The sequence below is a fragment of the Euprymna scolopes genome, chromosome 23, assembly GCF_053919585.1.
Source record: "Euprymna scolopes isolate OS-2025 chromosome 23, ASM5391958v1, whole genome shotgun sequence".
NCBI lineage: Eukaryota > Metazoa > Mollusca > Cephalopoda > Sepiida > Sepiolidae > Euprymna > Euprymna scolopes.
This window is the reverse complement of record NC_136504.1, coordinates 102,221,988-102,248,555: the sequence shown is the minus strand read 5'-3', so window position 1 is coordinate 102,248,555 and position 26,568 is coordinate 102,221,988. Positions and strand designations below refer to the sequence as shown.

The following is a 26,568-nucleotide window of genomic DNA, read 5'->3' as shown; positions in this document are numbered from 1 at the left end:
ACGAACGGATTAGGTGTTACCGGTCTTGTAACCTTTTGATCTTTGATGTTTCTTTTCTTTTTCCGTCTGACCTTTTGTTCCACTCTATCTCTCTATCTCTCTCTCTCTCTCTCTCTCTCTCTCTCTCTCTCTCTCATGATCCCTCCGCGTAAAATGTTCGCAACAAATACTCGCCTAGCACAAAAAACTTTTTTTTTATTTACTTTGCGTTTTGTACTTGGGAGTTTTTCATTTGTATTGGGTTGGGGTAGCTTTTCGTTGATTAAATTTTTCGGCGTCACGTGATTTTTGTAATCTTCTATATATATAAAAGCGAAAATGTGTGTATGTAAGTATGTGTGTTTGTGTGTTGCTAAAAGCTTTCGACAGACAGAACAAAAATTGACAAACTTAGTATCATATTGAAGCCCCGTCCTTCGCCCGAATAATATCGAAAAATTGGCCAAAAACGTTAATTTTTTCACCCTGAAATCAACAATTTTCTATAGGGGGGGGTCAACAAAAACCGTCCTCTCATGACGAGATCGGTTCTACGCATGTGTCAGATGATGTCATGACCTGATTTAGCTTAAATAGTTGAAGAACTTATTTAATTTCATGTACGTCGTGTTAGTTCAGTTTATTAAAGCGTTGGGTCATTATCTAAACGTTTTGGGTTCGAATTGTGGTGTGAGATGTCTTTTTTTCGATTTTTTAAATTTAAATATTGAAGCAGGGTTATTTAAGCCATTTTTCACGTAACGTTCGTTTTTCTGTGTGTTTTTTTACTTCGCTTATTCTTAGGTTTTCATTAACACCCCCCCCCCAAAAAAAAAACACCCGGGTACCCACCGATTTTTTAAGTTTTAATATCGAAACAGGCTTATTTAAGCTATTTTTCATGCGGTTTTTTTTTTGGGGGGGGGGTATTTTTCAGAAGTTTTAACGTTCGTTTTTCTGTTTTCTTTTTTGTTTTTCCGATTTTTACATTTAACATCGTTCGTTTGCCTTACGTTAGATTTTTTTTTTGTTTTTCTTTTCGATGTTTTTATTACCCCCCCTGCTTAAGTTTTAACGTTCGTTTTTCTGTTTTCTTTTTTTACTTCGCTTATTCTTACGTTTTCATTAACACCCCCACCCCGACCGACCACACACACCCCAAAACACCCGGGTAACCACCGATTTTATAAATTTTAATATCGAAACCGGCTTATTTAAGCCATTTTTCACGTGTTTTTTTTTAATTTTTTTTTTTATTTTTAGTCTTAACGTTCGTTTTTCTGTTTTCTTTTTTGTTTTTGTTTTTTCGATTTTTACATTTAACATCGTTCGTTTGCCTTACGTTAGTTTTTTTTGTGTTTTTTGTCTTGATTACCCCCCCCCCCGCTTTATTTTTCAGATAAGTTTTAACATTCGTTTTTCTGTTTTTTTTTTTTTTTACTTCACTTATTCTTAGGCTTTCATTAACAACTACACACACATCCAAACACTCGGGCAACGCCAGGTACCCCCTCGCTATGTATGTGACCATTTTGTGTATGTCTCGCAAAGGCTTTTCTCGCACACGGTCCTGGGAGAGGGGTAACGATCACTTAGAACTGTTTATATAGGCCGTAGATAATAATATCTAGGATTTTAGAATGCATGTAGCGTAAAGATTTATTTACGTTGATTTTTACAAAATTATTGCTATTTTGGCTTCTCGTGTGTTGATTGGGCTTTTTCATATAAAAAGCAAAACTAATTCAAACCAGTCGTGTTCTAGGAATCGCGCTGCGATCAAAGTGTAGTATCTGTTCTCAGTTACTAAACCTTGACCTTGTGAATAAGACTGGTAGCGTCACCCACTTGACCAATTTTTCTGGTCAAGTTCAAGGGTTTACTTGTTTGGCCTCAAAGGACCGACCCCATTCTTTGGGTGAGTGGTCTTTCAGGCATTGTTATTGTTTTGTTATTTGTTATTATTAACTGTTTTTTTCCTTTGTTGCAGATTGTCCAGTGTCTGGATCCGACTTAAGCAGCCAGCCGGGCTAGGGGAAACCGACGTGCCTTTTTAGGCAAAGGTCCTCCGAGTTTCCAAATCGGCGGGTCGGAGAAGGGCACTGGGCCACCACCTAGAGGGGGCAGGCTTCTGTCACCATTGGTGTAGGATCTGCAAAGGGTTCGGGGGGTGCCGTACTGAAAGCCACACCCAGTTCGAGAAGGGTCACGGGGGTCGCCGCCCCCAGTTCAGAAGGGTCGGTGGTCGGTATGAGAGGGGTTCCGGGGGTCGCTGCCCCCAATTCGGTAGGTTTGTCATCGGTCGGTTCGTGTACGGTTCCAGGGGTCTCCACCCCCAGTGCGGTCAGTACTGTGTCGGGGGTTGCTGCCCCAAAAGGCAACCCCAGAGCGGTCGGTTCGAGTATGGGTCCGGGGGCAGCCACACTCAGCGCTTCGCAAGTAGCAATGGTCGACCTGAGTGCAGTAGCAGGGCCGGGCAGATCGAGCGACCTTGGATAATGCCCGCTACCATGATGGCAAAGACGAGGGAGGAAGAATTGGCTGCCTGGAAAAAGTTCGTCGAGGGGGCCCCAGGATGCAAAGAAGCCTGGAAGGCCACACAAAAGAAGCACAGGAAGCCAGTGAAGAAGTGGTGGAACCTGGACAGAGGAACAGAAAAATAGCCGATGCAGTCAAAGGCCAGTAGCCCCCAGAAATCAGCAGCAGAGGGGCGAAGAAAATCCAAGTCACTCGATGTCATCGTGGTTGATGGGTGCTCCTCGGGGGTGGGGGGTTTAAATGACAAGACGCCGGCCAGCGTAGAAGAGTGGCCAGCCCTAACACAAAGTGATGCCTCCCCAATACTGGCAGCTCAAAAACCAAAGCCAGAAACACAGCAGCCTGCCGGGACCAGTATGCCAGAGGAACCCGGGAAGACAGGAGGAGCCTGGAACCAGAAGGTTGGCACAAAGAAGACTCCTGATTACTATAGAGACCTATTTGAGACCAAATATCGGGAGTATGTCGAGGGTAATACCGCGAAAGCTCTACCAGGGACCCTCGACAACATCAAGGACAGGACTTTATCTCTGGTAACTCTCGAGGCCAACGGAAAGGGGCTCACCGGGGTTCCCCTGGAAAAAATGAGGGAAATACTGGGTGACCTCAAAATCCCGGCCCAGTATTTAGTAAGACGCTACCATGCAACGTGGGTTCTCCTGTTGCTGTCGAAGAGGTGGGCATAGGGGGACCTCACCTGGAAGAATATCAGGCTGCGCCTGGAGTACAAATCTAAAAGACAAACAGTGGTCAGTTATGAGGGTTCCATGTTTTATCAGGGAGGACCAGCTGGGAGCCACCTTATCCCAGTATGGAGAGATGGAGGGGGTGTACCCGGTGAAGGGCCCCCGTAATATACTTTTAAAACAAGTATGCGCATAGATAGGAAAAATTTCCACCAAATTCCCGTGCTACTCATCTGTAAGGGCTGGCAGATGACAGTGATTGTTGAAGGGAGGAGGCCACTGTGCTGGCAATGCCTGAAGCCCGGGCACATGTCCCGTTTTTGCCCTCTGAGGAAGGAGCCGGCTCAAGAAAAGTCGGAAAAGAAAGGAAAGCTGGCAGAAGGAAAACAGACTCCAGAAAAGGAGGTAGAGACCAGCAAAGACACAGAAGGTTGGAGTAAGGTCGTTGCCAAGAAAGGGAGGAAAAAGGAAGAGGAGGCCCCTCCAGCACCAACATTTGTGAGACCGAATAGGGGAGGTCAAGCAAAGGCACTTTGGAGGATGTTGGAGGTGGGAAAAACTTTATTTCCGGGCTTCAGGCTGGTGGACGGAGAGCACCCATCATTGATTCAAATTACCAAGCGTTGTGAGGGACGGATCCCTGTTTATGTTCACCCTTCCTTCTATAGGGTGATTTAGTTGATGTTCCCCTTGGACGTGGAGGGCCGGGCCAGAGACGGGCGGCTTACACCCGACCTGCTCACGGGCAGTCTCGGTCAGGCCTTCGACGTCCTTACTCCCAAGGATTTCAGACCCTTAGTAGACGAATACTACTAGCTGGGGAAACATGGCCACAAGCTTGAACCTAGCTAGTTTGAATGCGAGGGGCATGAGATCTCAAAGCAATGATACTTGCGTTCTGTGGGATCTCGTGGCCCTTGAGGTAGACATAGCTGCACTACATGTGACCCACTTTGTTGGGGCTGGGGACTGTGGTGTTCTGGTAAACGATTTTGACGTTTACTCAGCATATCGCAGCCTCCAGAGCTGGGGGGTTTCTGTACTAGTGAGTCACACCCTGTCTGCGACGGTTACTGTTGTCCAAATGGATGCTCATGGGAGGCTGGTCGTGGTCGATGTTACCGTTAAAAGCGGCCCGTTCCGGATTGTGGCAGTTTATTTGCCTAACATCCACAGTGAGAGGGTTTCCCTTTTTTGGCGGGTGGAGGTGTTTCTCTCTTCGGGTCCGGAGTGGGTAGTTTTAATTGGGGGACTGGAATGCCGTCCTGGACCTCAATATAGATAAGGTCGGGGGGGTTAGAGAGTCGGATCGGTGTGATAAGAGCCTGTCTGACCTGATGGCCTCGTGCGATTTGGTCGACAGGTTCCGTCTGGATCACTCCGGGAGGGAGATGTGGACGTGGATGGTACTTTGGCCGTCTGTCCGAGCACATACTTGAACAGAATGTTAATTAGAAGAGGCGACATAGATTTCCTATCTTGTCCCATGTTCCACTGGTTAGGTCATTCGGACCACAAACTCGTGTTGGCCCATCTGAAATTAGGTAATAGGCCTAGGTTGGCTGGCTACTGGAAGTTGAACGTCTCCTTGTTGGACTTGAACGACTTCCGGGAGCAGCTGACGTCACTAATTCAGAAATAGTTTGTGGGGGGCGGTTACCGGGAGTAGCTGGTGGGTTAAGCTTAAGGTTACCATTAGGCTCTTTTATGTCCAATATAGCCAACACCTCGCGTTAACTAGGGCGCGGAACAAAAGGCAGCTAGATGATAGACTGACCCGGACGGTGGAAGGGGGGGTCCCTAGAACTAGCTCTAGTTAAGGGGGACCTGAATCGCTTGGCTAGCGAGCAATATGCAGGTCAGGTAGTTAGAGCGATGTTAAAAAGAGTCTCCAACGAAGCCATGAACGTTGACGCTGTTGAGCGTAAGGCTGTCCTAAGACGCCGCTCGGATGAGTACATTCGGGAGGTGAAAAACCTGGAAGGGCGCTCTCTCGTGTCGGCACGGGAGATCTGCAATGGGTTTCGGCAACATTTGATGGAATGCTTCACCCAACTACCCAGACTCCGCGACCAGGAGTTTGGCAGCTATTTAGCTGGCTCACCCCGCCTTACTATGGCCCGAGCGGCTGTACAATAGTGAAGGGGAGGGAACAGCTATTAAGCCGTCCATCTTCTTCAAAGCCCAAATCCAGTCTCCCCGATCTAGCCAACCTGACCACGTCACTCATACGTAATCTGGTCAGCTGACCTTCGGTTCTGGTAAACGTGTCTACCTCCATGTTTACTCACATCTCTCTCTCTCTCTCTCTCTTCTGTAAAATTCCTTTAGCTGCGAGGGGATGGTTACGGAGCGCAAGGTCATTACTGCGTTGAAGCAGGTTGGCCACAACAAATCTCCGGAACTCGATGGTTTACCCTATGAACTGTACTTGAGGCTATCACCCATGTTGGGCGTGTTTAACCACTGGTTTGCCCAGGACTCGATCCCGAGGCAGGTAACCAAAGGAGTGGTCACGCTTCTGAAGAAGGGGGATCGGCATGGAGGGGGGAATCTAGATGAATATAGACCCATAACTCTGCTTTAAGCAGATTTCAAGATTTTGTCCTGCGTTTTTTTTTTTGTTTTTTTTTTACACAGTGATCACCATTTATCAAGGCCCGGAAGCCACTCAGGGATAAGGGTTATTGCAAGTACATTACGTTAGTGTGGAGATTTGATGAAGTGTTTAATTAAGGGGGCAGTTCATTAGGAATTTGTTAACGTTGGACTTGAAGACATCCAAGTTGTAGTCCGGAGGGAAGCAGGCAGACGGAACAGAGTTCCACAGGCGTGCAGTTCTAAGAAAGAAGCTTTGTTCATGGAATCCGCGTTTTGATTTAGGCACAGATATAGAGTGGGGGAAATTTTTCACAGTGGATTCAGCTAGACAGGTGTTTTTCGTGAAAGATTGGCGAGGGGGGACCAGAGATTGGAGTTCAGACGAGCACCTGCCATGAAAATAACGATAAAACATGGATAGGCTCGCAACGTCTCTTCTGTGGGAGAGAGGTTGCAGGGTAGAAAATAGGGCATCCCCCACTAAGCCACGAAGTCTATTTTGTACTCTGTCAAGGCAGGATAGGCTGTTTTCGGCTGCTCCTGCCCAGATATTCCATCCTTCTTGCGAACCGACTGCAGGTTGTTATCGGTGACTTGGTTGAGCCGGATCAGAACTACGCTGTGAAGGATTGATCGATTCAGAACAATTTGCACTTGGTTTGCATGATCATAGAGGGTCTAGAAGCCGACACGGAAGCCACACTGATCAATTTAGATCAGTCCAAGGCATTCGATAGGGTCGACCGTGGGTTCTTGAGATCTGTTGTGGAAACCACCGGCTTTGGTCCGGACTTCCGCAAGTGGGTCTCTGCTCTGTATCATGATCCCGCGGTAGTGGTGCAAGTTAACGGTACGTTGTCGGAGTCCTTTAGGATCTCCTGGTCGGTGCGGCAGGGTTGCCCGCTGTCACCTCTGTTATATGTCCTGGCGTTGGAGCCCTTCCTTCACAAATTAAGGGACGAGGCGGTGAGACCAGTCCTGCACAGCATAACTCTACCTGGTGGCAAATTTGCCAGAGTGTCCACGTACACTGATAACGTCACCATGTTCACTGCACGGCGTAGTGACATTGAAGCAGTAATAGAAGCGGTTGCTGAGTATGAAGTTGTCACAGGGGCGTGATCAATCGCAGCAAGTCCGTTGGCCTGCAGTTGGGCACCTGGACCGGACCGGAGTAAACTCGCTTCTAGGTGCGTTTGGCTGGACTGATGGCCCAGTTAAGATCCTCAGAGTGTGGTTCAGGCCGGACCTCCAGCTGGACAAAAATTGGTCGGAGGTACAGACGAAGGTCGAGTCGTCAGTAGGGACTTGGATTTGGAGGAAATTGTCCTTGAAGGGTTGTGTGGAGGCATGTGCAACGTACATGTTTCCACAGATCCTTTACCGCTTGTCTGTTCTTCCCCTGCCTGTGGATCGCTGTAAGGCTTTAGAGCGCCTCCTGTTCAAACTTCTTTGGATGGGAGGAAAGCCGTATGTCCACAGAAACTCAGTGAGGGAGGCTTAGGAATGCCTGACTTACAAAGCCATAAGCACACTGAAAGACTGGCATTCCTGAGTCGGACACTGATGGAGGAAACGCACTGGGTACCAGTCGTGGAGCAAGCCTTTCCATGGCTCATATCCGACCCTGCCGCTGAAGGTTGCAGAAGACCGGTGGGGGAACGGCGTTTCCTGACTGAATGCCGAGTCGCCCTTAGGGCATTGCCGGGGTCCAGTGACCTTGCACGGCCTAGGTGGAGGCTATATGAGGAGTTAGTGGTGGATACCGCGAAAGATCCGCTGGTGGAGCGGCTGCATCTGTCGAGGGAGGGAATCTCTCTCACTGTGGAGTTGAGTGCCTGCCAGTAGTTACTTGAATAATGCAGAGTTTTCTGTCACATGGAGGCTAGTTTGGGACGCACTCCCACTCTTCGGCAGACTAGCCAGGGATTTCAGGGATACTGAGTATTATCTCCCGTGCCCATGCTGCAACGACGAAGAGGAGGAGGAAACAAAGGAACATGCATTCTTTCATTGCAGCGGGGGTCGGAGTCTCTGGAAGTATGTCAGAGAGGTAATGGCTCGCATCGACCCCGAGTGGTCGGTGCCACTTGATTTAGCGTACGTCGTCGACAATGTGGACCTGCCATTTACCAGGGAGAAACGGGCTGTGTTTCTAGCAATCCTAGCTGTAGCTAGGTTAGTGACGTGGGTTTCACGTCTGGACATTGTCTATGAGGGGCGATCTGTTTCAGACTAGGATCTGGTCGCTTATTTTAAGCATCAACTTAAAATAAAGATCAGATGTGATTGGAAAAGATTGCACTGTATAGACTTTGATAGGAGATGGGTGCACAACGCTAGCTTGTGCATCCGACGAGGCGCTAGGTTCGAGTTCGTGTTTCCACCCTAGTGGTATTGGTCCTAAGGTGCTAGGGTTGTTTTTTCTCGGAACCCAGCCCTTTGTTTAATACAAAGTTTACTTTGTACTATGGGTAGAAGCTAGTTAGTTAGGCGTGGTAACCACTAAGAGTGGAAGATAAGTTCTTTATTAGGGCCTAGACTAGGGGAGTAAGTGTGTCGATCGCGTCCCCGAGTCTTTATTTTTAATCGGCACTAGGAGAGCTTCCAAAGATGCCCAGCCGACTTGTTTGCTTTGTCCCCAGCCTGTTTTTTCGCCCATTACGTCTTTATCTTGGAAGACACCGTCCATTCCTGTTGACCCCAACCCCAAGTTATTTTCACAGAAGTGCAGTCCTTCAGGTCCTCCACTCCCCACTAGGGAATGACCTGCTTACTTTCACCTCCCCCCACGGGGAGGGGACCGGAAGACAGTGGGCGTTCCATTCGACGAATAGCAAGTAGGAAGGGGGGGATCCCCTTACTAACCTGCCCCCATAGGTATTTTGTTTATTTGTTTCCTTTTTCTTTCTTTTTGGGTGTTTCATAGTTTTCCCCCCCTCCCCATCATCTCACCTCCATTATAAAAAAAAATATTACTTTTGGTTGTAAATATATATTAATTTATATATTAATTTATATATTAATTTCTTCACCCTAAAATCATCAGTTTTCTACAGGGAGGGGTCAGCAAAAACCGTCCTCTCATGACAAGTTTGCTTCTACGCATGCGCAAATGACGTCGGAACATGATTCAGGTTAAATATTAAAAAAAAAACGACACAAGTTCATTGACGTTGTCTTAGCTCAGTTGCTTAGAAGGCGGCCTCATTATCTAAAGGTTTTTGGTTCGAATCGTGGTGTGAGATTTTTGTTTTTTCGATTTTTTAAATTTTATTGAAACAGGGTTATTTAAGCCAGTGTTTTTTGTTTTTTTTTTTGGTTTTTATTTTTCAGTTTTAATGTTCGTTTTTCTGTTTTCTTTTTCCATCACATTCGCGTTTTCATTTTTTGTTCTTCCGATTTTTACATCATTCGTTTGCCTTACGTTATTTTTTTCTGTTTTTCTTTTTCGATTTTTTAAAGTTTTAACATTTTTTTTTTTTTAATATTTACTTCGCTTATTCTTATGTTTTGATTAACACCCCCTACCCCCGCCCAAGCACACACACACCTCTAAACACCCGGGCAACGCCGGGTACCCCCTGCTAGTCGTATCTAAAACCTCGTCGTATGGCGTAGGGTGTATAAATAAATACAATCTATCGTCGTATTTAATAAAGCATATCTTAGTGCATTCGTATCTGAAGGAAGTTCTACATGTATATATATATATATATATATATATATATATATAAAGCTGAACGTCTGTGTGTGTCTGGTCACGAATAGGCTCCTATATGGTTGACTATTATAGAAAACTGATCACATATAATGATAGAAGATTTATCGAGACACAGGAATGAGTATGTTTCATCTGACATAATGATGATTCATTAAAATTGTGGGGTCTGCGTACGTGCCTGGTCCACAAAGTATGGAAATAAATAAAATTTTAAATTAAAAAAAAAACGTTTACAAGTGTTTTTGATATAGATGTAAATAATACTTTGATAACTATGTTTTAACTTAAATAGGGATGGTATAATAAAATTGTGGGGTCTGCGTTCGCGCCTGGCCTCCATAGAAAGGAAATAGGCACAAACTTTAATAAAGACTTTTCATATCTATCTGCGTAAGTAAACTTTGATAATTGTTTCAGTTTTAATAAATATGGTATAATAAAATTATGGGGTTTTCGTTCGCGCCTGACCTCCATAGAATGGAAATATGTCACAAAGTTTAACAAGGTTTTTTAATATAGATCCACAGAATATTGTGATAAGTGTTTCAGTGTGAACAGGTATGGTATAATAAATTATGGGGTTCATCTATTTTATTTTTACTTTCATCATATTTTGCTTTGGTATTGACACCCCCAAATTCGAAGCTATCTCTTTACAACCCTTCCTTTTCATAATCTATCATACTTTCATAAATCAGAGTCCATTTTCTGTTGGCTGTTTTTTAACCCAGTCAACGACGGATACTCTTGCTAGTATATATATATATATATATATATATATATATATATATATATATATATATATATATATATATATATATATATATATATATATATATTATATTTTAAGCCTCCCTTTTTGGGTAGAGCATTGTCGTAAGTAATCTCACATTTACTTAATTGGCTGAAAAAATGCGACGCTCACTCTTTGTTTATAAACAAGCGGTTAGAGCACTGTAAAAGTGGTGGACGGATGTTTGCTTAAATAGACATTTGGCGAGGTTATTTACGGGCGCCGCTCCCGTGGGTCGATCGGTGGAACTGCTGACTGTCATCACGATGATTCTAGGTTCAATCCTCGGCTTGGGAGAGGTGCTAGTCTAGCGGCACTGATGAGTTGTGATACAACGAAACAGGACTGTATGTCGAATGTAATATCACCCCCCAAAATGTTTCCATCTGTAAATATTCCTCGATTTTATAGCAACCTCACACATTGACTGTATTTCTTTACAATACCTCCATCTGTTGACCAACAAAATCGATATTATAAGATGTGACAATTTCCGTTCGAAAAACACGTCTTAACCCCGTATTATTTGAGTTGTAGCGTTGACCTATACTCACGACACGAACCCGTACACCTCCTCCTCTTTCCCGCTTTTCCCAGCACACACAATGTGGTTTTACCCCCACCCCCACCCTTTTAAATATCCGTGACTGTCACCCCCTCCTTCTCCCCCTCAGCTCGCCCGCCTCTGTCCACCCTTCCCGTTTGCTTTCGTCCATTTCCTCTTCCCGCCACTCACTCCCTTTAACAAACCTTCTCTTCGTGGCTTTTTTTTTTTTTAAATCAAATCGTTGTTTCCAAAAGTCAACCGACACGCGCGTGTGCGGATAAATGAACACACGCGAAAGAAAACACGTCGTGACGCGATATTCTTCTGACGTCATACGAACATCACTATTGCAGTCATTATCGCTTTCAAAATTAAACTCATTATTAAACTTATCATCATCATCATCATCATCTTCATTATCATCATCATCATCATTATTATATTCATTAGTAGTAGTAGTAGTAGTAGTAGTAGTAGTAGTAGTAGTAGTAAACTAGGACAGAAAGCCAAGAACGAGCTTGAAAGGGGGTATAGATTGCTGGAAAAAGAAACGATGAACGTTTTAACAATGTTGAAAGAGAAGGTCCACACTGGTGGTATGAAAATTAGGAACTCTGTTGGAAAAAGTGTTGCCTTTCGGCAGAACACCCTTTTCCGGAACAATCAGTCTCAGCTGTATAAAGAATTAAATGGTAGTAAACAGGCGGGAAATAACAACACTCCAAATGCAAAAGATGCAAGGAAGTTCTGGAGTGGGATTTGGTCTGTCGAAGGGCGATATAATAAGAAGGCTAGCTGGTTGGGAGATGTCAGAGAAAGCCTATCAGAAATGCAGCAGATGAAGAACGTTGAGATAACCATCGATGACGTTAAGGCTGGCATACGAAGGATTACAAACTGGAAGGCACCTGGTCCAGATGATGGGCTTCTGGTTTAAACAGTTTCAATGCCTTTATCCACCTATATCTGCTGCCCTGAAAAGGGTTGTAGAGTCGGGAAATGTCCCTGATTGGCTTGTGAGGGGAAGAACAACACTGATTAGGAAAGATCCTGCAAAAGGAACAGATGCCAATAATTATAAACCAATTACATGTCTGCCATTGATGTGGAAACTGTTGACTGGAATATTTGCAGAGAAAATTTATGAACATCTAGAGAGTAATGGTGTTTTTCCTGACGAACAAAAGGGGTGCCGGAAAGGCTCGAGAGTTACTAAAGAGCAACTACTAATTGATAAAGCAATAATGCAGGATGCGTAGAAGAAGAGGAGGAATCTGAGCGTAGCATGGATCAATTACAGAAAGGCTTATGACATGGTTCCTCATTCAAGGATACGTGAAACACAATTGATGATGAAGTTGCTGGGAATGTGGTAGGGCTTTTGGAGACAAGTATGGCTCAATGGAAAACGGTGCTGACAGCAAACAGAGAGGAGATGGGGCAGGTTGACATTAAACGTGGGATATTTCGAGAAGATTCATTATCACCACTTCTTTTTGTAATGATAATGAGGCCACTGAGCATCCTCTTGAAGAGAAAAAAACTGGGGTATAACTTTGGATCTGGTGACAGACGCCTCAACCATCTACTATTTATGGATGATTTGAAAATATTCGGTAGAAATGAAAAGGAAATGGAGAGACTGGTAGAACTTATGAGAACATACTCAGAAGACATTGGGATGGAGTTTGGGATGAGTAAATGTGCGGTGTTGGTGATGAAAAGAGGAGTAAAGGTTCATTCGAATGGAATAGTGCTGCCAAATGGAGAAATCATGAAAGAAATAGAAGATACAGGGTATAAGTATTTAGGAGTGCTGGAGGGTGTAGGCATCATGAACAGAGAAATGAAAGAAAAAGTCAGGAAGGAGTATCTTAGAAGAGTGAAACTAATTGCAAAGTCGAAACTGTATGGAGGAAACCTAATGAAAGCAGTGAATGCATGGGCAGTCAGTGTTTTGAGATACAGTGCAGGAATTTTAGAATGGTCTGACAAGGATTTGCATGCCATGGATATCAAAACAAAAGTTTTAGCAATATTTGGTATATTTCACATTCGAAGTAGCATAGCAAGGCTGTATCAAAAGAGGAAAGATGGTGAGAGAGGATTGAAAAGTGTAAAAGATTGTGTTAGAACCGAGGAGATGTCGTTGAAGGGGCATGTGGTTAGAAGTGAGGAGTGGATGCTTAAGGTTGTGGCCAATGAAGTGGAGGTATGTGAGACCAAGGCTGATTATGTGAAACATATGGATAGAGAAAGGGCAGAGGAACTGGCTAGGAAGAAAATGCATGGAAGGTTCTTCCAGGATATAGCAGAAGTGGCTGATGAAAGATCATGGCAATGGCTTAGAGCTGGGTATCTGGCTAAGAGTACTGAAGCTTTTGCTTGTGCAGCACAAGAGCAGGCATTAGGAACACGATTGTTCAAAAAAGTGATTCTAGGAGAGGAAGTTGCTGCAGAATGCCGGATTTGTGGTAAGACCTCATAGTCAATTGCGCCCCTTGCAGCAGGGTGTAATGCACTGGCCCAGAGAGAGTACCGCAAAAGACACGATCGCATGGGACTTTGGATATATTGGGAGGTGTGTAAGAGGGTTGGGGTAAAGTGTGCTGGAAAATAGTTTGAGGGGGTGCCTGATGAAGTGAGAACAAGTGAGGATGGCAAGGTAAAGGTATGGTGGCACAAAAGTGTCATAACCAATAAGCAATTGGAACATAATCGTCCGGATTTGGTCGTCATTGACAAGGTCTCAAAAAACTGGCAGATTGTAGACTTCTCAGTACCCTGGGACAGGAATGTGAGAGAGAAGGAGAATGAGAAGTAGAGAAATTATGCTCCATTGGCCTTGGAGATAAGGCGTATACATGGGGTTAAAATACAAATAATCCCGGTCGTAGTTGGTACACTAGGAGTAGTATCAAGTCGTCTGGAAGGACAATTGAAAAAACTACAAATCCCCGATGTTTTAGGCGGCCTTCAAACCTCTGCAATTATAGGTACCACCAACATCCTTAGGGAAACCTTTGATCCTTGAAGCTCCTGGTTTGAAGCCGGGATTAAGGGAAATCCTCTGGAAATGAATCCCATCCCTTTCCAGAGATACGTTCATAAACAAAATCAGAATTCTTCTTCTTCTTCTTCTTTATTATTATTATTATTATTATTATTATTATTATTATTATTATTATTATTATTTACTCTCTAGGAGTTTTCACACAGATCATCATCAAAGAATACTCTTTGAGAACAACTTGTTGTGTTCCCTGGAGTCTGAGTGACAACAATCTCTCCAGATTTCGAGTACTCTCCACCTTTTATGATACCATTTGCAAATTAATTTGCATATTGCAACAACCGTTTACCATTGATTTCTTGTTGGTAACAGCCATTGGTCCTCACTGAAATTTGAGTGCCAACAAGCCTCCCCAAAGTCTCAGTCCTCGTTGCACTCATCCAGTAGAGGCCTGGTTGGTGCTTTCTCTCCTCGGTCTTTCCATCCTCCTTGACCACGGCCACCGAGAGTAAGAAGGCCTGTTAACTGAAAAATGTCTGCAGGCAATGTAGGTAAGATTTGTCAGACTGTCACTACGATATGAGGGCCATTTGAAAAAGAGCAATAAAACATTTTTAAAAAGGAACACAATTCGATTAATATTGAAACTGAACTTTATTCAATATAAAATATAAATATAATAATATATCTATGTAAAATTAAGTAATTTTAAAGCAATATACACTTTAATACTGATAAAACTGAATTATGAATTTAGGAAACAAGCAATTAAAAAAAACATTAAACACAAACGATGAATAATTTTAAAAGTGAAAACAAACGATAAATAATTTTAAGAATGAAAACAAACGATAAAATAAAAAAATTAGAATCAAACAAATAATTTAAATACAAACAAACAAACAAAAGTTACAAGTGCAGAAATATTTTTAATTTAATTTAGAGAAAAATCACATGGGTTGAATGTTATTTTTTGGAACTTTAGAGATTATTCGGACTAATGTTCTCATCTTGCGTGTTTATTTCACAACGTTTTATTATCGAATCTTGACTTCTCCTTTATTACATCTTCAGGCCGAAAATGATGTTCACATTCCTAAAAACATAATTAAAGAAAACATTCATACCATAATGTAAACTATTGTTTAAATATAAGAAAAAACAGTAAACAAACATTTACAATAATAATCACAGTGTAGTATCTGTTCTTATGCTACACTTCATTTGCTGGAGGAGAAATCCTTCATAACCGAGACAATTTTCATTTCATTTTTGTTCCTATCCAGAGTTCCCCTTTTTGGGGAGCTAAATTTTCCCACATAAAAACCGACCTTGTGTCTAACTGTGCTTTCGTGGGGAGGCAAGTAAATAAATTTTTAAAAAATATTTTTGACAAATATTCTCATGTAAAAATTATTTGTTTATAATTCTAAAAAGAAACAATCAATTTTAATATATAACGCTCAGTCACTGGTAATTTCATTAATAGCCACGAGGTGAATAATTTTCAAACCGACTTTAGAAAAAAAATAGAGAACTTTCAAATATTTGGACATACTCAATGAAAGGTTTCATTTATTATTAAAAAAAACATTTTGACAATTATTCTCATGTAAAAATTATTCGTTTATAATTTTAAAACCTAAAACAAAATTAAATTAAATTTTCAACCTTCCTGATAGACTTTTTAGTCTTATAAGAAAATAAACAGTTAAAAATATCAACATAATATTTGCTGTATTAGCAATAAATAGTATTGTTTCTTTAATTTATATTAACAATGTTATCAAACGTTATGAAAGTACTTGAATACAGTTCTAATTAAATACACATTAAATTATTAACAAATAACATTACTTACTTTACTATATTTGGTTGGAATAAAATTTTCCCTTCTAATGGCACGTATCCAAATTGAGAAAATTTAGGAAAAGAAAATGTACTTTGGGGCCTTTTGGATAATTTCCCCGGCAATTTGTAACAACGCAAGAATACACCATGTTAGACAGCAAACTGAAAACTAGACGAAACTGCTGCTGATAGCCTAGATCATATCCCTACAAGTGAATCTGATAATGACGTCACGCTGTCATGTGCATCGGCCTTATTTACTCTCGGTAGCCACGCCTTGACCCTTCAACTATTTGGTGCTGTGTCAGTCGTGCTGACCCCTGTTTTAGGGGGAGGGTTGGGGGGCGAAAAGAGAGGGGAAAAGGAAAATGGGGAAAGGAATAGGGAGGTGAAAAAGAAGAGGGGGGAAGAGAAGTACAGGGATGGGAGGAAGAGGGGGATAGACATTTTTAACTTTTGGTGTACTCTTGTTCTCTTGTTTGCGCTCTTTTTTGTTTCATTTCTGTTTCAGTTGATATATGTCCGGTTAGAATTTATCACTCATGTGGACTAGTTTCTGCGCTCAAGGGTTTTCCTTAAGATTTTAGCTGTTTTCAGCATTAAGGTTCGTTGCATAATGTCAGTCTTTCCATCGATTCTGATATCTCCTAGTTTTTTTTGTTTTTTTTTCCAAGTTTTTTTTTTTTAACTGTTCCTAGTGCTCCTACAATTATCGGCATTATATTGATTTTCTCCAAGTTCCATATTCCTTTCAGTTCGTATACAAGTTCCGCATTTTCTATTTCTTTTTCCTGTCTCTTTGATCTTCATCCTGTGGTCTGCTGAGACTGCAAAATCTATAATTTAGCAGAAGAGGTCTGGTTAGTGCTTTCTCTCGTCGGTCTTTCCATCTTTCTTGACCCTGGGCGACATTTGATTATAAAATGTGAAAATACACATGAGCGTATGTATCGAAACATGCGTATACGTACGCACAGCATTACTTAGATTAAGTAGCACCCACGTTGTGGCGATGTATATCTAGCAGAAAGACCCGACGTTGCTCGGGATGACTACTATGTATTTTTTTCTCTCTGCTCATAACGGCATATTCCTTCCATTGATTTTACTGTTCCCCCCTCTTGCGTTTAGACCCCCCCCCAATATAGTCGAAAGAAGCTGAAATATTGGAAAACTCAGATTTTTAACAAAAGCCAATAAAACAAATAAAGTGATGAAAAACATACAACAAATAAAACAAAAGCAAGATAAATTACTCTTCTACCTACCTGAATAAGTTTAAGTGTTTTAACTTATTTTAAAACGTCTTTTTAGCTCAAAACAAACCACAATAAAGGGTCGAAAAACAAATAGCAACAGTTAAATGTTACCAAAGGCAAAATAAGTTACTCTTCTACCTACCTGGATAAGATTTTTTTTCTGTGTTTTAACATATTTTAAGCGTTTATTGATTCAAAACAAACCTAATCTCAAATTTGTGTAGTTAGAACGAAATTAAATCATGACAAAAACCCTTGATAATCACCCCAAAAAAAATTAAACAAAATAACTGGTAGAAATCCATCTAATAAATGTCAACAACCGTACGAAAATATAATGTTCTTCCTGTATTTTGCTTAATGTTCGATTTTTTAGCAATTATCAAGGGTCCTTGCGCAATGGTTAAGGCAGACATGTTTACATTTTGTTCTGTGCAGAATGAACATGCGGTTTCTTTGGAGCAAAAAAAACACTTTAAAATAAGTTAAAATAATAATTTAAAGATAGAATTTGTTTCTTGTAGTTTGTTTTGCCATTTTCATTTATATTAACTGTCTGTCCAGCTTTATTCCAAAATTCATAATGATCAGTTAATTAGTTTTTGAGTGAATCTTATATATACACATATAACAACATACCAACATACCTAACTTTATATATTTTTTTTTTACACAGTGGTCACCACTTATCAAGGCCCGGAAGCCACTCAGGGATAAGGGTTATTGCAATTACATTACGTTAGTGTGGAGATTTGATGAAGTGTTTACTTAAGGGGGCGGTTCATTAGGAATTTGTTAACGTTAGACTTGAAGAAATCCAAGTTGTAGTCAGGTGGGAAGCAGGCAGATGGAACAGAGTTCCACAGGCGCGCAGTTCTAAGAAAGAAGCTTTGTTCATGAAATCCACGTTTTGATTTAGGCACAGATAAAGAGTGGGGGAAATTTTTCACAGTGGATTCGGCTAGACGGGTGTTTTTCGTGAAAGATTGCTGAAGGGGGACCAGAGATTAGAGTTCAGACGAGCACCTGCCATGGAAATAACGATAAAACAAGGATAGGCTCGCAACATCTCTTCTGTGGGAGAGAGGTTGCAAGGTAGAGAAAAGGGCATCCTCCACTAAGCCACAAAGTCTATTTTGTACTCTGTCAAGGCAGGATAGGCTGTTTTTAGCAGCTCCTGCCCAGATATGGCAGCAGTATTCCATCCTTGGACATACTTGGCTTTTATATAGATAGAGAATTGCATCAGTAGTGAGATATCTTCTGGAGCGGTAGAAGGATCCCACCATCTTTCCAGCGACCTTGGCAACAGACTTGATGTACGTGTTCCATTTCAGATCAGTAGTAAAGGTCAAACCCAGAAGCTTGTCAAAACACGGGGCCTCTCCCAAACGAGAGCCATCCATCCCAATTGTTGCCAGATGGGGATCAGAGCGTTGATGATGTAAGGATAGGAGTTTGGTTTTAGATGCATTAAAGGTAACCAGCCACGTATTCCTCCACTGAACCATGCGCTCGAGATCAGAGGAGAGAGAATCAGAGAGAACTTTGTCATTTACAGCCTTTGATGTGTTGCTGTAGATGGTCGTGTCATCAGCATAGATGTCAACGAATGATTTAAGTATGGGTTTAGGGAGGTCATTAATGTAGATCAGGAAGAGAGTTGTGCCCAGGATTGACCCCTGAGGGACTCCAGCATTAATACTGCAGGCTTCTGATTTTTGTCCATCGACCACTACTCTTATGAGCCTATCGGAGAGAAATGATTTAATAATTGAGAAAACATTTCCAGTTATACTATAGCTGGAAATCTGGTGAAGTAGACCCTTATGCCATACTTTGTCTGGTCCATTGATAATTGTTGGGATAGAATGCACACTTCTGTTCAGGATCCTATTTGTTATTTGCCAAAATTGGTGGGAACCAAGCTGCTGATCAGCTACCTTGGGTTTAACAGACTGGGCATATAGCTCTCTTTCATTTTTTATTACTCTTTTACAGTGGTTGCTGGCAGTCCTGAAAGCAGCTTTAGTCTCAGTGCATCTATTACGTTGGTAGCTATGGAAAAAGTCATTTCTGTGCGCGATAGCAGCAGCACATTCTGGGGAGAACCATGGCTGGCTGTTAGGTTTTTGTTGGAATTTTTTAGATGGTATGAATTGGTCTATGCCTACAATTAACCATTCGGTCAGATCTGATACTATAGAGGACACTTCCTTTTTAAACATGGAGTGCAGATGTAAATCAGATATGAATGTACGGAAGCTGTCCCAGTCAGCCATAGAGTATCGGTATACAGTACGGTGGAGGAGTACGTCTGGGGGCTTCTTACATTTCGTTTTTATCTTAACTGATACAACGGAGTGGTCGGAGGATCTTAGAGAAGAATGAACGGAACATGAGCATAGCTCAGGGGAAGTTGAGAGAAAAAGGTCTAGGAGGATTGCATATTGACTGGGTGTATCGGGCACACGGGTGGGTTCGCGAACAATCTGAGTGAGGTCATAAGCAATGGCAAAATCATGACAAAACCTCCCCTCATCATCTGTCTTATTTGAATGGGTCAGCCATTCCACGTTATGGATGTTGAAGTCACCACAGATGTGGATGTTAGCCGAGGGATGTGCAGACAGGATGTGGTCTATTTTCTCAGATATGCTCTTAAAGATAGTAACTCCGCTGTTGTGGGGCCGATAGAGGGCAAATATAAATGCAGTGGTGTTAGCAAGTGCAACCCGGAAGCATATATAGGGTAAGTTAGGACCTTCTCTAGAGATATCCCTGCCACACAGTAAGCCATCTTTAATGTAGGCACATATTCCATGCCCATGGCGATCTTGGGTGTCAGATTTAGCTGTTAAATTAGAGTATCCGTTAATTATGAACTCATCTAGGGAAGTGGTCGGCCCTATTCCAGTTTCGCTTAGAAATAATATGTTCGGTTTCGTCTCCTGTAATTGGGTTTCAACCTCTGGAAGGTTGGAACGTAGACCCCTGATGTTGGAGAAGGAGACCTGGTAGTAGGGGTCTACGTTGGAAGATGGGGTTCTAGGTTTATTCGAGTTTTTTTTCTGGAGATATTTCATGTTGAGGTTTTGGGAATTGTGGAAACAGGTCGGCATATTTGGTTAGAGCAGTAGAGAGAGGGAAAGTAAGAGAGAAAAAGACAGGAAATTTTCTTTTTTTTTTTTTTTTGTAGCACACGAAAAGGTAAAGCCGTAACAATTACCCACTAGTATGGCATCGAGAGGCCCCACCAGACACTACTGCATGGTCCAGATCCACTCACCAAATGGCAATACAGCAGTCCCAGTACTTTGCGCCTGCTGATAGGACAGCCTCCTTAGTGGTTAATCCAAGGTTCGGGTACCTGACTATCAAGCGGATAATGTCAGCCCAGACAAAGCGTTTACCTCCAGGGGAGTTAAAAAAATAAGAATAAGATCGATTCTTTAAGCAGACATATATTGGCATAATGCAAAGCTCAACAAATTGTTTTGGCACTTATATGGAGTATCAATAAAAAAGAAAACGACAATATAAAAATATACACTAATGTATATAGATTTCTCCGTTTATTCCATAAGGATGGTACATCAGTCAGAGGTGTAGGATAAGTAAAACACTTTATACCATGGTATTTCGAAACCTAATGCTTCTCATCAAAAGAGGAGAGCAGATGCTAGGTAACATATTAGATGAGAAGCATTAGGCTTCGAAATACCATGGTGTAAAGAGTTTTACTTCATATTATTTGGATTCATCAGACTACTGTTCTCATCTTGAGAGCGATTTTCACAATGTTTCGGTCAATGTAACCTGCGACCTTCTTCAGGAATCTTGTCGAACTCAGGAATGTTTCTGTCAAACTCGGGAATTCGGATGTAATTTCGAGCAGAACCCTTTATTTACTTCATGGGGATAGCATGCTCTTGTTCTGTCGGCCATGACTGAATAGAGGTCCTAAGTAATTCGCAATTGTATTTTTCCGTCGCCCACACTGAGGATTGAACCTTCAACCGAACTCGTGGTGCAGTGGTTAGACTACTCAGAAAAATCAATTGTAAAAAGTGATATTCTCCTGAAGGTTCGAGGTCTGCCAGGCTCACGGAACGAAAAGGGAATTTAATCGCAATCCAGAGATTCTGCAATCTGTTATGAATAATGTTTAGGAAAGAGCACAAATATGCGAAGCTGAAAATGGACGACATTTAAAAGACATTATTTTCTATAAATAAAGATTATTAGAATTTTGCATTTATTTCATTAAATTCTCCAATGTCTTGGTTAGATTGTGTTAAAATTACAGAAAGATAGCATCAAAAATAAAGAATTTATTTAAGTTCAAAATCCTTTGGTGACTTTTTGGACAGCCTGTATATAGATACAAAATTAATACGTATGATTTAAATTGAAATAAAATAGGTTATATTTACAGTTTTAGGGGCTTATGTCCCATACATCATACTTATAAAATTTTCTGAGGAAAACAATGGAAGTGGCATCCTAACCTAAAGATGCTATGCAGATGTGAATCTTCTGTAAAACTTAAAATACATCCAATTAGGGTGAATTTTATTTCATTTATAATAGTCTGCTTGTTCCTTCCTTAGTAAAAAATGCTAAATTCGCGAAATCTGGTTTTAAAAAGGCCAATATGGCCAACCTGGATAAGAATATCAGAGTGACTTCCCTTTGATTTACTTCTGTTTTCAAATATAATTTTTTTTTCTTTTTCTTTTTTTACATAGGAGTCACCACTTATCAAGGCCCGGAGGTCACTGGAGGATAAGAGTTAATGAGTGTACAGTAGTCAATGGGACAATATCGTAGTAATCATTAGTTGTGGAAATTTGGCAAATTGGATTACTTAAGCGGATCATTGTTGTTATGGTGTGTGAAAGGAACTCGTAGTAATTTCAACATACAACGGTTTTTCACCGAAGAAAGAAGTCAGTGAAACTTTACATAAAAAGGGAACATTCAAAAGAAACAGGGCAAAAACAAAACAAAATCATTGTCTGCTAAAAGATGCTGGACTGAAGAAATAAATTAAAGATTGTGATTTTATTATTTTTATTGAGCTGTGTAGCACAATATTACTTTCTGAGTAAATACTCAGCATTTATTTGTATTTATTTGTATTTAGTTTTATTTATTAATATTTTTAATGATTAGTATTTATTTGTATTTAGTTTTATTTATTAATATTTTTAATGATTAGTGTTTATTTGTATTTATTAATGATTAGTGTTTATTTGTATTTATTTGTATTAATTTGTATTTATCAGCATTTATTTGTATTCATTTGTATTTATTAGTATTTATTTTTATTAGTGTTTATTGGTATGTATTTTTCGTAATTAGTGTTGATTTGTATTTATTAGTATTTATTTGTATTTATTAGTATTTATTTGCATTAGTATTTGTTAGTATTCATTGATATTTATTAGTATTTATTTTTATTTATTAGTATTTATTAGTATTTATTTGCATTAGTATTTGTTAGTATTCATTGATATTTATTTGTATTTATTTTTATTTATTAGTATTTATTAGTATTTATTTGCATTAGTATTTGTTAGTATTCATTGATATTTATTAGTATTTATTTGTATTTATTTGTATTTATTAGTATTTATTAGTATTTATTTGCATTAGTATTTGTTAGTATTCATTGATATTTATTAGTATTTATTTGTATTTATTTGTATTTATTAGTATTTATTAGTATTTATTTGCATTAGTATTTGTTAGTATTCATTGATATTTATTAGTATTTATTTTTATTTATTAGTATTTATTAGTATTTATTTGCATTAGTATTTGTTAGTATTCATTGATATTTATTTGTATTTATTTTTATTTATTAGTATTTATTAGTATTTATTTGCATTAGTATTTGTTAGTATTCATTGATATTTATTAGTATTTATTTGTATTTATTTGTATTTATTAGTATTTATTAGTATTTATTTGCATTAGTATTTGTTAGTATTCATTGATATTTATTAGTATTTATTTTTATTTATTAGTATTTATTTGTGTTTATTTGTATTTATTAGTATTTATTTGCATTAGTATTTGTTAGTATTCATTGATATTTATTAGTATTCATTGATATTTATTTGTATTTATTTGTATTTATTTGTATTTATTAGTATTTATTAGTATTTATTTGCATTAGTATTTGTTAGTATTCATTGATATTTATTAGTATTTATTTTTATTTATTAGTATTTATTTTTATTTATTAGTATTTATTTTTATTTATTAGTATTTATTTTTATTTATTAGTATTTGTGTTTATTAGTATTTGTGTTTATTAGTGTTTATTCGTATTTATTTATATTTATTAGTATTTATCAATTTATCTCGTTTGGGTCAGTTCTGTACTTAAAATACATGGACACTATTTGCATAGAAATATTAATAAACTTTATATTTGGTGTGTGTCATTGGTTTTTCTATCCAAAAACATAATTTTGTTCACTATCCAGAAAAAAAATATGAGCTTTTTCGAAACATTTGCTGATTAAATATATTTCTCATCCATAGAATTTCCACAGGTCCTGCTAGTACGTACAAAATTCTCACAGTGAAGACATTGGAAGTGGTCCTGAATCTCTATGCTATTCTCTATGTACCAGATGTCTATGTGACACCCGTTTCATTTCAATGCCACTGACCTCTAAGTGATTCCTTGGGAAAAATGTGGCACTTATGTCACTCGCTTGTCGTTTGGTGGTAGATGTTCCCCGATTGTTCCTCGTGTCTTCTGATGAGAATGTCAGCGGCCAGTACCTGAAAGAGACTCGTCGAGCGTTTCTGCAAGCATGCCAAACGAATTAAAAAAAAAAGACAAGTCGATATTTGTTTTTGTTTTTTTTTCTGATTCAAAATTCCTTGTTATTCATGAAGGGCTACAATCGTCGTTTCGTATTTCACTAATAAGTTAGGGACTGGCCGTTTGTTAACTGCAAGGTCTTTCGTTTTCGATAACGACTAAATGGCTACGCGTCGGCAGGTCAATCGATGAGGTGCTTTTTCGCTCGTTCGAGCCCAGGGGGGGAGGGCGTCACTCCATGTCTCGGTCTCTGAGTCTGTCGGTCTCTCAAAACTCGCTGCTTATATTATGGGGGCGGGAGCTAAATCTTCTTCTTTTTCTCTCATTCGGCCCTTTGGCCAATCAGGATGCCGGAACCGCTGTCACTCAAATCTTCACCAGGCGGCCTATGCCCAAAAAAGGGGTTGTTTCTTCTTCTTCTTCTGTTGGCAATGAGTAGAATATCTCAGCCGGCGTGTGCCTAATAGAATTTGACGGGCCATTAAAACCAGAATGGTCTCATTCAATTAACTTTGAGGGATCATAAAAATGAACCAAATCCAATTCCACAAAGGCCACGCGTCTTTTCAGTAGAGGCCACCCAAGCACCAGGGGGCCTGTCAACAATGGTCGCTTTGTAAATTGGAATTTCATTGGTACTTCTTTTCACTCCGGGCTGTCATGGTCAATTAGCGTTCACAGCTCTCTTGGCCAAAAGAAATACCCCCCGCACACGCCATTCTAGCCATATCTGCCTTTTTTTCTTTTTATTTTTTTCTCTTTATCACAACTGGTCTTTTTTCTATGCCTGTCGTTCGCCCCCCTCCTCTTTTCTCGGATTCCATTGGGTGCATTTAGCTTGCAGTCCACCGCACCTCGAGCCTGTCTCAAAAAAAACCTTTAATTGAAACTTTAAATTCGTGTGCGTGATTTTTTTTTTTAAACACAAATTCAATGAGTTTTCAGGGTTTTTTTTTACTTTTTTTATACTCTGTCAAGGCAGGAAAGGATTCTCTGCGCAGCACTTGACCCTAACCCGGCACCTTCCCAGATGTGGTAACAATACTACATCTATATGCGTATAGATAATTGTGTCAGAAGTAACATACTTTCTGGAGTAGTAGAATGATGCAAACATTTTTCCAGCAACATTGGCAACGGATTTGATGTAAATCTTCCATTTCAGGTCTAGAGTAAAGACCGATCTCAAAAGTTTCTCAAAGCAAAGAGGTTTTCTCTCAAGGTGAGAGCCATTCATTTCAATTGGGACAAAGTGAGAATCAGAGTCATGGTGGTGAAAGGAGAATAGCTTGGTCTTAAATGCATTAAAAGCCTGTCTTTGCTTTATCGTTATTTTCATGGCAAGTGCTCCTCCGAGCTCCAATGTATGGTCCCTCACCTGGCCTGACTTTCACGAAAAATATTCGTCTAGCTGAATCCACTATCAATAATTTTCCCCACTTTTTATCTGTGCCTAAACCTAAACATATATTCCATGAACAACGTTTATTTCTTAGAACTGCACGATTGTGGACCTCTGTTCCGTTTTCCTGCTTTCTAACTGACTACAATATGGGTGTCTTCAAGTCCAATGTAAACAAATTCTTGATGAGCTATCCCCTTAAGTAATCCAATTTACCAAATTTCCACTACTAACGATTACTATGAAATGTTCCCCTTGACCATTGTACACTTAACCCTTATCCTCAAGTGGCTCCCGGGCCTTGATAAATGGTTACTCCTTTGTAAAAAAAAAAATAATAAACAATCAACCACTTTTTTCCATCATGGCACGACGTGCTCTAGGTCAGAAGAGAGAAAATCAGGAATATATTGACGATTAATGCTCTTCGAAGTGTTGCCATAGATGGTGGTGCCATTTTCTGTTATTCATAAAATTTGATTTTCTTATTTAAAAATAAAACTACTTGGTCAATTTACATAATTTTTGGAATATGATATTTTCATTTTGTAATGGTTACCGCATCTTTTTTCTTTTTTTTTTAATATAGGTGTAAGGGATACATAATCAGACCAGTCTTCTTTATCTTGTATCACAGCATTGTTCGTGCCGTAGATGAAATCATGGTTAATGTTTTCCATCGGTTTCAGTCTTACAATTACAATTGTACTGTTTAGAAAAAACATAATACTCGCATGCATGTGTTTCATCTTCTGTATGAATTAAAATATATTTATGAGTATTTTACGAGCTGGCAGGGTCGGGTAACCTGCTAATGTGTGTATATATATATATATATATATATATATATATATATATATATATATATATATATATATATTGATTTGATTATCCACAACCATGCTTTATCACTCATCAGTGTAGCTGCACTTAGCAAGGTTCGAAATCAATTGAGTTTGGATTTATTCTTGTCTTCGTTTTTTTTTGTTTTGTTTTTTATATAGTTTCCTGTCCAATGTCCATCGAATCACCCAACAAAATTACATTCCAACCATTCCGGACATCCTTCATATCCGCCGAGCAACTCTGGGTGTCCAAGAGTCGATTTTTACAATCAACAATCTATCGTACAGGTTAGTTTTTTTGTTTGTTTTGTTTTGTTTTTGTTTCTGTCACATTTTGTCCTCCTCCCTTAACATGCACACATACACACACACACATATACACATACACACACACACACACATATACACACACATACACATACACACACATACATACACACATACATACACACACACATACACACACACACATTAACCCTAGTG

The 26,568-nt window shown here is 39.8% G+C and overlaps 1 protein-coding gene across 2 annotated transcripts in view; it reads left to right on the top strand.

Annotated features, from left to right (window-relative positions):
- Positions 1–26,568, top strand: part of LOC145246077 (guanine nucleotide-binding protein G(o) subunit alpha-like) — a 388,154-nt gene that overhangs the window by 339,483 nt on the left and 22,103 nt on the right. For both annotated transcript variants that reach the window (XM_080107929.1, XM_080107930.1), the window contains exon 5: positions 26,245–26,373. In XM_080107929.1, coding sequence (XP_079964055.1) covers positions 26,245–26,373 — 129 coding nt within the window. The remainder of the gene's footprint in view (positions 1–26,244; positions 26,374–26,568) is intronic.